At 39.0% G+C, this 12,360-nt stretch overlaps 1 protein-coding gene across 2 annotated transcripts in view; it reads left to right on the plus strand.

The window, feature by feature from the left end:
- Positions 1 to 12,360, plus strand: part of PDE5A (phosphodiesterase 5A) — a gene marked incomplete at both ends in the record, with an annotated part of 133,999 nt that overhangs the window by 46,985 nt on the left and 74,654 nt on the right. For both annotated transcript variants that reach the window (XM_079704984.1, XM_079704985.1), the window contains one exon: positions 11,912 to 11,983. In XM_079704984.1, the coding sequence (XP_079561110.1) occupies positions 11,912 to 11,983 (72 nt within the window). The remainder of the gene's footprint in view (positions 1 to 11,911; positions 11,984 to 12,360) is intronic.

Consider the following 12,360-nt stretch of genomic DNA (forward strand, 5'->3'; position numbering starts at 1 on the left):
ATTTGGCATGACCTGAGAACTTTTAGTAAAACAAGTTCTCAGGCACCAACCCAGATCTCTGACTCTGAAACTCTGGGGGTGGGATCCAGCAAGCTGTGTTTTAACAAGCCCCATTTTACCACTGTTCTAGATGACAAGGACATGGATACTTACTGTATTTTTTAAATTAAAAATTAAAACTAACAATCTCAAGCTTTTCTTTCCCACTCTCCCAAAGCGGTTTTAGGCTATAAGTTTCAACTCCATAAGTAAAGGCTTATTAAGAGTATGTATTTCTTACTCACACATGAAGTTTTTGTATGTGGACAGATCTCTTAATGTCAAGCAAAGAGCAGAGAAAAAAATGGGCAAAAATTTTTCTTTAACATCTTTATTGGAGTATAATTGCTTTACAGTGTTGTGTTAGTTTCTGGTATATAACAAAGTGAATCAGCTATATGTATACATATATCCCCATATCCCCTCCCTCTTGCATCTCCCTCCCAGGCTCCCTATCTCACCCCTCTAGGTGGTCACAAAGCACAGAGCTGATCTCCCTGTGCTATGCAGCTATTTCCCACTAGCTATCTATTTTACATTTCGTAGTGTGTATATGTCAGTGCTACTCTCTCACTTCGTCCCAGCTTACCCTTCCCCCTCCTGATGTCCTCAAGTCCATTCTCTACGTCTGTGTCTTTATTCCTGTCCGGCCCCTAGGTTCTTTAGAAGCATTTTTTTTTTAGATTCCATATATATATGTGTTAGCATACGGTATTTGTTTTTCTCTTCCTGACTTACTTAACTCTGTATGACAGACTCTAGGTCCATCCATCTCACTACAAATAACTCAATTTTGTTACCTTTTATGGCAAAATAATATTCTGTTGTATATATGTGCCACATCTTCTTTATCCATTCATCTGTCGTTGGACACTTAGGTTGCTTCAGTGTCCTGGCTATTGTAAATAGTGCTTCAATGAACATTGTGGTACATAACTCTTTTTGAATTATGGGTTTCTCAGGGTACATGCCCAGTAGTGAGATTGCTGGGTCGTATGGTAGTTCTATTTTTAGTTTTTAAAGGAACTTCCATACTGTCCTCTATAGTGGCTGTATCAATTTACATTCCCACCAACAGTGCAAGAGGGCTCCCTTTTATCCACACCCTCTCCAACATTTACTGTTTGTAGATATTTTGATGATGGCCATTCTGACCGGTATAACGTGATACCTCAGAGTGGTTTTGATTTTCATTTCTCTAATGATTAGTGATGTTGAGCATCCTTTCATGTGTTTGTTGGCAATCTGTATATTTTCTTTGGAGAAATGTCTATTTAGGTCTTCTACCCATTTTTGGATTGGGTTGTTTGTTTTTGTAATATTGAGCTGCATGTGCTGTTTGTATATTTTGGAGATTAATCCTTTGTCAGTTGCTTCATTTGCAAATATTTTCTCCCATTCTGAGGGTTGTCTTTTCGTCTTGTTTATGGTTTCCTTTGCTATGCAAAAGCTTTTAAGTTTCATTAGGTCCCATTTGTTTATTTTTGTTTTAATTTCCATTTCTCTGGGAGGTGGGTCAAAAAGGATCTTGCTGTGATTTATGTCATAGAGTGTCCTGCCTATGTTTTCCTCTAAGAGTTTTATAGTGTCTGGCCTTATATTTAGGTCTTTAATCCATTTTGAGTTTATTTTTCTGTATGGTGTTAGGAAGTGTTCTAATTTCATTCTTTCACATGTAACTGTCAAGTTTTCCCAGCACCACTTATTGAAGAGGCTGTCTTTTCTCCATTGCATATTCTTGCCTCCTTTATCAAAGATAAAGGTGACCATATGTGCGTGGGTTTCTCTCTGGGCTTTGTATCCTGTTCCATCAATCTATATTTCTGGTTTTGTGCCAGTATCATACTGTCTTGATTACGGTAGCTTAGTGGTATAGTCTGAAGTCAGGGAGCCTGATTCCTCCAGCTCCATTTTTCTTTCTCAAGGTTGCTTTGGCTATTCGGGGTCTTCTGTGTTTCCATAGAAATTGTGAAATTTTTTGTCCTACTTCTGTGAAAAGTGCCATTGGTAATTTGATAGGGATTGCACTGAATCTATAGATTGCTTTGGGTAGTATAGTCATTTTCACAATGTTGATTCTTCTAATCCAAGAACACGGTACATCTCTCCATCTGTTTGTATCATCTTTAATTTCTTTCATCAGTGTCTTATAGTTTTCTGAATACAGGCATACAGGTTTTTTGTCTCCTCAGGTAGGTTTATTCCTAGGTATTTTATTCTTTTTGCTGCAGTGCTAAATGAGAGTGTTTCCCTATTTCTCTTTCAGATTTTTCATCATTAGTGTATAGGAAGTCAATAGATTTCTGTACATTAATTTTGTGTCCTGCTACTCTACCAAATTTATTCAGTAGCTCTAGTAGTTTTCTGGTAGCATCTTTAGGATTCTCTATGTACAGTATCATGTCATCTGCAAACAGTCACAGTTTTACTTCTTCTTTTCCGATTTGGATTCCTTTTATTTCTTTTTCTTCTCTGATTGCTGTGGCTAAAACTTCCAAAACTATGTTGAATAATAGTGGTGAGAGTGGGCAACCTTGTGTTGTTCCTGATCTTAGAGGAAATGGTTTCAGTTTTTCACGATTGAGAACAATGTTGGCTGTGGGCTTGTCAGATATGGCCTTTATTATATTGAGGTAGGTTCCCTCTATGCCTACTTTCTGGAGCGTTTTTATCATAAATGGGTGTTGAATTTTGTCAAAATGTTTTTCTACATCTATTGAGATTATCATATGGTTTTTCTCCTTCAGTGTGTTAATATGGAGTATCACGTTGATTGATTTGCATATATTGAAGAATCCTTGCATTCCTGGGAAAAACCCCACTTGATCATGGTTTATGACCCTTTTAATGTGCTGTTGGATTCTATTTGCTAGTATTTTGTTGAGGATTTTTACATCTATGTTCATCAGTGATATTGGCCTGTAGTTTTCTTTCTTTGTGACATCTTTGTCTGGTTTTGGTATCAGGGTGATGGTGGCCTCATAGAATGAATTTGGGAGTGTTCCTCCCCCTGCTATATTTGGAAGAGTTTGAGAAGGATAGGTGTTAGCTCTTCTCTAAATGTTTGATAGAATTCGCCTGTGAAGCCATCTGGTCCTGAGCTTTTGTCTGTTGGAAGATTTTTAATCACAGTTTCAATTTCAGTGCTTGTGATTGGTCTGTTTATATTTTCTATTTCTTCCTGGTTCAGTCTCGGCAGGTTGTACTTTTCTAAGAATTTGTCCATTTCTTCCAGGTTGTCCATTTTATTGATATATAGTTGCTTGTAGTAATCTCTCATGAGCCTTTGTATTTCTGCAGTGTCAGTTGTTACTTCTCCTTTTTCATTTCTAATTCTGTTGATTTGAGTCTTCTCCCTTTTTTTCTTGATGCGTCTGGCTAATGGTTTATCAATTTTGTTTATCTTCTCAAAGAACCAGATTTTAGTTTTATTGATCTTTGCTACTGTTTCCTTCATTTCTTTTTCATTTATTTATTTCATTTATTTCTGATCTGATCTTTATGATTTCTTTCCTTCTGCTAACATTGGGGTTTTTTTGGTTCTTCTTTCTCTAATTGCTTTAGGTGTAAGGTTAGGTTGTTTATTTGAGATTTTTCTTGTTTCTTGAGGTAAGATTGTATTGCTATAAACTTCCCTCTTAGAACTGCTTTTGCTGCGTCACATAGGTTTTGTGTCATCGTGTTTTCATTGTCATTTTTTTCTAGGTACTTTTTGATTTCCTCTTTGATTTCTTCAGTGATCTCTTGGTTATTTAGTAGTGTATTCTTTAGCATCCATGTGTTTGTATTTTGTACAGCTTTTTTCCTGTAATTGATATCTAGTCTCATAGTGTTGTGGTCAGAAAAGGTACTCAATATGATTTCAATTTTCTTAAATTTACCAAGGCTTGATTTGTGACCCAAGATATGGTCTATCCTGGAGAATGTTCCATGAGCACTTCATGAGAAAGTGTATTCTGTTGTTTTTGGATGGAATGTCCTATAAATATCAATTAAGTCCATGTTGTTTAATGTGTCATTTAAAGCTTATGTTTCCTTATTTATTTTCATTTTGGATGATCTGTCCATTGGTGAAAGTGGGGTGTTAAAGTCCCCTACTATGATTGTGTTACTGTCAATTTCCCCTTTTATGGCTGTTAGTATTTGCCTTATGTATTGAGGTGCTCCTATTCTGGGTGCATAAATATTTACAATAGTTATATCTTCTTCTTGGATTGATCCCTTGATCATTATGTAGTGGCCTTCTTTGTCTCTTGTAATAGTCTATATTTTAAAGTCTGTTTTGTCTGATATGAGACTTGCTACTCCAGCTTTCTTTTGATTTCCATTTGCATGGAATATCTTTTTTCATCCCCTCACTTTTAGTCTGTATGTGTCCCTAGGTCTGAAGTGCGTCTCTTGTAGACAGCATATATACGGGTCTTGTTTTTGTATCAATTCAGCCAGTCTATGTCTTTTGGTTGGAGCATTTAATCCATTTACATTTAAGGTAGTTTTCGATATGTATGTTCCTATTCCCATTTTCTTAATTGTTTTGGGTTTGTTATTGTAGGTCTTTTCCTTCTCGTGTTTCCTGCCTAGAGAAGTTCCTTTAGCATTTGCTGTAAAGCTGATTTGGTGGTGCTGAATTCTCTTAACTTTTGCTTGTGTGTAAAGGTTTTAATTTCTCTGTCGAATCTGAATGAGATCCTTGCTGGGTAGAGTAATCTTGATTGTAGATTTTTCCCTTCATCACTTTAAATGTGTCCTGCCACTCCCTTCTGGCTTGCAGAATTTCTGCTGAAAGATCAGCTGTTAACCTTATGGGGATTCCCTTGTATATTATTTGTTGTTTTCCCTTGCTGCTCTTAATATTTTTTCTTTCTCTGTATTTACTTTTTGATAGTTTGATTTATATGTGTCTTGGCGTGTTTCTCTTTGGTTTTATCCTGTATGGGACTCTCTGCGCTTCCTGGACTTGATTGACTCTTTTCTTTCCCATGTCAGAGCGACTATAATCTCTTCAAATATTTTCTCAGTCCCTTTTTTTTCCTCTTCTTTTTCTGGGACCCCTATAATTCGAATTTTCCTGAATTTAATGTTGTCCTAGAGGTCTCTGAGACTGTCCTCAATTCTTTTCATTCTTTTTTCTTTATTCTGCTCCCTGGCAGTTATTTCCACCATTTTATCTTCCAGATCACTTATCCGTTCTTCTGCCTCAGTTATTCCGCTATTGATTCCTTCTAGAATATTTTTAAGTTCATTTATTGTGTATGCATCACTGTTTGTTTGCTCTTTAGTTCTTCTAGATCCTTGTTAAATGTTTCTTGTATTTTGTTCGTTCTGTTTCTGAGATTTTGGATCATCTTTACGATCATTACCCTGAATTCTTTTTCAGGTAGGTTGCCTATTTCGTCTTCATTTATTTGGTCATGTAAGGTTTGACCTTACTCCTTCGTCTGTAACATACTTTTTTGTCGTTTCTTTTTTTTTTTTTTTTTTTTTTGATGGGTGGGGCTATATTCCTGCCTTACTGGTTGTTTGGCCTTGGGTTTCCAGCGCTGGAGTTTGCAGGCAGTTAGATAGAGCTGGGTCTAGGTGCTGAGATTAGGACCTCTGGGCGGCCTCAGTCTGACTGATATTCCCTGGGGTCTGAGGTTCTCTGTTAGTCCAGCAGTTTGGACTCAGAGCTCCCAGTACAGGAGCTCAGGACTGACCTCCAGCCTGGGAACTAAGATCCTGCAAACCAGTTGCTGGGGGTTCCTCCTGTCCCCTTAGGTGTCCATGGTCCCCCACCAGTGCCTGGTAGGTGCTCTAGTTGTGCGGAGACACGAATTCTACATCCTCCTAGTCCGCCATCTTGACTCTGCCCTTTGTAACAACTTTAAATGGAGTATAATCTAATGCATACAGATCAGGAAGCTGTCTTAGAGAACAGCATTCTCCGGCCCATTTCACTTCCTCCTAGATCAACAAGCAGGGTGACCACTCCGGCCCAGACCAAAGAAATCTACGACCTCACTGAAGGTGGGGGCTCAGGTCCGGGCGACCGTGAGAGGAGGGGCCAGGCCTGTCCAAGACAACCCCTCTGAAAGCCTGAGCCAAACCTGTCCTTAATGCACTCCGTACATCCCAGAGCCCTCCCTTAATGCAGGCCTCACCAAGCACATCAAAATGGGCAATTTTTATTGACTATTATTCAGATGTGAATTTTCCAGTAAGTACATCACCTAAATAAAACTTTGATATCTGACACTTCTCCCATTATTATGAAGAACAAATATCTGTGAAGCATTAAGTACATTCAGAGTCTGATGCGTCCTTAAGATATAAGATATAAATCATGTCCTTAGGAAACAATTGAGTTGGATGTGAACAGAGAAAATGAGGTTAAAAATGAGCATACCTCATTGTCAGATTATAGCACCCTCAGCTGCAACACAGAATTTCAGAGGGCTTTGAAGGGAAGCTTTTTGGAGACAGTCTCAGCCGAGAAACTAGAAGGTAATATTTCAAGGAATGACGTGAGCAAAGGTCTTTGTAGCATTCTACTTCAAAGACCCATGTAAGTGATTTTAGTTCAAGTTGAGCATATGGAATCAGAGTCTTCAATTTTTGTCCTATAGATGGATGCATGGAACTATTAAAAGCTTTGAGTAATCAGATGACTTGTATGTGCAAAGTAGTGTTCCAGGAAGGGAAATTTGGACTTAAGTGTCATAGATGGACTGAGGCAAGAAAATAATTAGCAATGAGATGCCAGGGCTTTCAAAGAAAGTGAGGATTTAGATGGTGAAACACAAGATATAATGTGGGGTCAGGAAGACTGAACAAGGAATGGGAGCATGTATGAGTAATTCTAATGGAACATGTTAGTTTCTTATTGCTGCTGCAAAAAACTACTGGAAATTTAGTGGCTTAAAGCAACACAAATGTATTATCTTATAGTTTTGGAGGTCAGAGTCCAAAATAGTTCTCACTGGGCTGATACAAAGGGTCAGCAGGGCTGTGTTTCTATGTGTAATCTCTAGAGAAGAATCTATTCTCTTGCCTTTTTCTGCTTCCACGGGCTGCCCACATCACATAGCTTGTGGCCCCTTTCTATCTTCATAACCTGCAGCCATGGGACTTCCCTGGCCGTCCAGTGGTTAAGACTCCACGCTTTGAATGCAGGGGGTATAGGTTCAGTTCGATCCCTGGTCGGGGAACTATGATCCCACATGCCTCGAGGTCAAAAAAACATAAAACAGAAGCAATATTGTAACAAGTTCAATAAAGACTCTAAAAATGGTCGACATCAAAATAACAAAAAAGATCTTTAAAAAAAATCCCAAAAAACCCTGCAGCTGCATCTTAAAATCTTTCTGACTCTCCTGCCTCCCACTTTCCATCATAAGGATTCTTGTGATTGCGTTGGGCCCACCCAGATGATTCAGGATAATCTCCCTGTCTCCAGGTCCTTAACTTAATCACATCTGCAAAGTCCCTTTTGTCATTTAAGGCAGCATAGTCATAGGTTCCAGGGATTAGGATGAGGACATCTTTGGAGGCCATTCTTTTGCCTACCACATGGAATATGACCATAATTTGCTGATTGCCTAGGATTTGGAAGAGAGGTGGAAAAGCCTCGATTGGTCATGTCAACCCTCTCAGTTTCATTTTACCTGTAAAACAGGGGTGGGCAAGAGGATGGGGGTGGGATTCCCTTCCAAGCCTAACACTCTGACTAGAATGTCAGCTCCATGAGTACAGGGATTTGTGTCTGTCTTGTTCACTACTGAGTCATCTTCATTGTCTAGAACAGTGACTGGTATATTAAAGGTGCATATTAATTATTTGTTGAATAAATATTTGTTGCTGAATGAATGACCGAGTCAAGAGAAAGTTTGAAAAGAGCACTGGGAAGAATTCTCCACTGGCTCCTGTCTACGTTAAGTTCTTGTTTTCCTGGTGAAGTAAGGTTTTCAGCTCAGGTTACAGACGGTCTAGAATCCTGTCATTATAATAGAGACATTCTGCAGGTGGGACAGAGGGATAGCTAAGATTTGTAGAGTTTGTTGCTTTTCTCCCTGGCTTTTAGCCTCCATGCTGAGCATCCCCTGGAACTAGGAACAGGGAGATGTATAGTAGGGATTGATGTATGGCCTCAGTAAGGGTCGGGGCAGCTGCTGATTGAAGAAGAAATTGCTCGCTCTGGCAGTGATCACTTGTCCCTGAAGCGACCAGCTGTCACATTCCTCACTGATCACCCAGCGAGAGTCAAGTCTTGCCCTTTGCATTCCCAAAAGAACACTTGACCCTGTGAGGACATAATATTCATTTATGCTCTGAAAAGTGCCAGTGAAATAGAAAACAGAGAAGCTTCTTTGTGCTTAAAAAAAAAAAATAGCATAAAGTATTGGTGTTTGAGAGCACTGAAGGTAGATAGCAGGTAGGCAGAAGTGATTGGGCTTCTGATATGGAAGCTAAAATTTTTAGGGGCTTTGCCTCTCAGATATGAGGTCTGACAAATTCTTGCCATAAAAGCTGTCCTTGAAAACTGACATTTAAAAACATTGTCTTGGGCTTCCCTGGTGGTGCAGTGGTTGAGAGTCTGCCTGCCGATGCAGGGGACGTGGGTTCGTGCCCTGGTCCGAGAGGATCCCACATGCCGCGGAGCGGCTGAGCCCCGTGAGCCATGGCCGCTGAGCCTGCGCGTCCGGAGCCTGTGCTCCGCAACGGGAGAGGCCACAACAGTGAGAGGCCCACATACCGCAAAAAAGTAAAAACCAAAAAAACCTTGTCTTGAAGAAAATTAGTTTGTTTAAAGGAGCAATAGATGGTAGAAGGAGGAAAGACTTTTTATCAACACAAGGAGGCCAGGGGGTGCAATCTTTGCTAGGCTCCTTGAAATTTGGAGAATCAAAGTCTTTTTGTCTTTTACTGTCTTGTGTTACCTTGGAAAACACTATACCTTTTCTCTGATTTTTATCTGTTGTTTTTATCAGTGGTATTTTTAAAATGTCATCCAGCTAAGTATTGAGGCACTTGTGAGTACCATATATATTTTCCTGATCTAATAGTCCCTTGCCTGTTTTTTAAAAAAATAATTAATTATATTTAAATAATCATCCCTTAAACAAATTAACCTCTGATATCTAAATCTATAAAGTTACTAGTCAGAGAAATAATTGGTCACCGAAAAGGATGAAAAATTCTTCATTCCATGAAGTTGCCTAATGATTACTATCTTGCTCTAATGTTAGGGGAACAAAATTAAATATAGTAAAGAGCTGGTGTTCAGGGGGTACAAAGTAGGGTTTAAAGCCTGTGAACAAGACTTCTGATCAGTTTGCCAGACTGAACAGGTGCAGAACACCACCCACCTCCCCATTCTGCAAACAAGTAGAGAATAAAGTTTCACCAAAGGCGATTTTTAAAATTACAGATGAGCTCAAGAAAGGGAAATCCCCAGGTATCAGAAACAAAGAGGGGAACCCAAGGTAAGCAGCGTGAATGACCAGAGTCCAGATGGGCTTCAGAGATGTGAGATTCAGGATGGTAGGGTGAATGCCTGTGGGTAACATCTGCAGGCAGGGGTGATGCGTCCCCTCCACAGGCACGGTGAGGGCAGGGAGGGGAAACTAAACTCCCAGGGGAAGCCTAGGTCTGTGAAGTTTCCATCCATGGAACCAGGCCTGGAAAACTTTTCAGCAACGAGGAAAGCTTGCCTCTGCCTGCAGCTGCGAGACAAAGAAGAGACACCAATGAGCCATGAGAGCAGGGCTTGTGCCCCACAGGGTATGGAGTTCAAGTTCATGCCACCAGTGCTGTGCCAGACAAGCAGCAAGTCGCTATGCCTGACACTTCATGACTCAGGGGACATGGGGCTCCCATGGAAAACAGTCCCTGCTATGGGTGAACTTACACTCAAAACTCAGTATGTTCTAAGAGATGAAGGACAGCTGGCACTAGTAATTAAAGGAAAAAAAGAAAGAGGAAGAGGGGAAGGAGGAGGAGGAGCCGGGTTTGAGAAAAGAATCAAATAGAAATTCTCGAAATGGAGAACAGTTATTGAACTACGTGAACAGTGTTGTATTGGTTGAAAATCGTCTTGCTTATAGTGCATTGACTCACACGGCTCCAGGTACAAACAGCACATCAATACATGCTTCTTTTAATACTGTATAATTATCTGAGAAGGTTTGCATAACAGTCTCTTTATCTGTTTTAATCTCTTCCTTAAAATGAAGATTTAAAAATTTAACTCTTTCTTCTATCACACCATTTATTAAAGACAAATAAAAACTCAAATGTCATCATTTCTGAGAAACTTTCTCTTTTATGCATATTTGGTCTCCCTTCTGTGCTCTTAACAATCTGTGGGCGCCTATATCATCAAAGTGATCATACGTGTGCTGTAAATATATGTTTATGTATCACCCATTCTTGATTCTTGAGCTCCTTCCGGGTAGCCTTTCTCCCAGTTTTTATCACTCCTTGGTACACAGTAGTCACCACCATATTTGTTGAGTAGATGAATGAATGCTTAAAATAAATTCACTAAGTTATACTGGTAGCACTATGTATTAGACCCCAGTGACCCTCAAGAGGCTCCCAACAGTTATATTCAAGTGAATGTGCCTGGCTGCAGTCCAGACGTTTTGACCTTAGACAAAAGCTTTTGTAGGCATTTTGTCATTGAGACTGGAGCATCAAGAAATCTGTTAGCCAAGAGCTAAAGAGTGTAAAATAGGTACAAGATAATTGGATGATTCTGCTTTTTAAAATCAACATCTCTTTACTCTGTCGTAGGGTGGGGAGGAAATGTGTTGAGAACAGAAAACTACATCAGACAAGAATGTATTTCTCTGTCCTTGCTCTGCTATCTTGGAAGGGAATTTTTTATATCCATTTCTTAAAGCTAAGGGGCTAGATAGAGTGAGCTGAGAAAAAAGGATGGACCATCCACACAAAACTCAGGACTTTATATTTCTAAAGTGTAACCATTTAGAGGATAATAGCTTTTTACACTGATACTATATTGTAGAAGGAGGAAACAAGTAGAATTTTTAAGTAGTAAAGAGGAAGCAAAAGTAAGTTGCAGGTCTTTAAAAGACTAATAAGGTAATAACACAAACTTCAAGTTGGAACTAAATGGGTAAGTAAAATATACTTTTAAGTAGGAAGATGAGAAGGTTCTTAAAAGTCTTGCTAAATGTTTTGTGGAAACTTTAGACATATTCCCAGAGTTTAGCTCAGTCTTCTTAAGATGCAGTTTATCTTTCAAACACCTTCTGATTTGAAATAAGGCTCAGTCTGTTTTTCAATAAAACTTCTTTCCACCAAAGTAAGTCTATTGAAGGTAAGATAATTTTCAAGTTCAGAAATTTCAAAAGAAGTTGGACAACATCCCTACATTAAGAATTATTTTTACCCTAATTGGTCCTCCTGCATTTTAAATTCTGTGACTGGCCATTGGTCCTATTTCATTTTTAGTAAAAGATCATTTAGCCCATTTGAAATATTATATTTAAAACCAATATAAAATATTCATTTAATCATATATTCTATTTGAAATGTGATATAAATTTAATGTTTATTTTTTATTCAAAAGCCATGAAAAATATTCACATAAAAAGTGATTGCCAATAATTTCTTTCACAGGGCAGCATGAAATCCCAGAATCAAATATAGTTTGGGACCCAAGAAGTTAGAAACATTTGAACTCTTATTAGGAAAAAAGAATGTACAAAATGATACAGAACTAGTTCAGATGCTGAGGGTTTGCTTTGATTTTGTAGCTTATTGTTATTTTAAAGCACATGTAGAAATTATTCTGTAAACACGCTTTGGTGAATTTATACCAATAATTTCAGTCAATGAAATTACCAATGTTCTCTTTTTATACCAGGTTGTTGGTGTAGCCCAGGCCATCAACAAGAAATCGGGAAATGGTGGGACATTCACTGAAAAAGATGAAAAGGTACCAAAACTTGGGTCTGGTATGATCTCAATTTAGGAAGATGCTTTCTCTTTAGAGTTGTATAGACCTCTGGAATTAGTGATTGCTGAAATTGTTGATCACAAAAACATTATGGTTTAAAATGATCCGAAACGTTCAAAAGTGTCTCTTGCCTCTGGCTAAATCAGTGCTGACCTGAGTTGTGGAGTAGTTGTGGTCTTCAGGCAACAGAACCCCGTCCCCACTATGGCACCAGGCCTCCCCCGGGGCTATGTGCATGTTGCGGCCATCCGGAGGGTGATACGGTGTTCTAACTCTCTCATTTACCTTTCATCACTGCTATCACGAAATTCAACATTACGTAAAATCCCTAAAGCACTGCTCCAAGTTCAGGGCTC

The sequence above is a fragment of the Hyperoodon ampullatus genome, assembly GCF_949752795.1.
Source record: "Hyperoodon ampullatus genome assembly, chromosome: 1".
Classification (NCBI taxonomy): Eukaryota; Metazoa; Chordata; class Mammalia; order Artiodactyla; family Ziphiidae; genus Hyperoodon; species Hyperoodon ampullatus.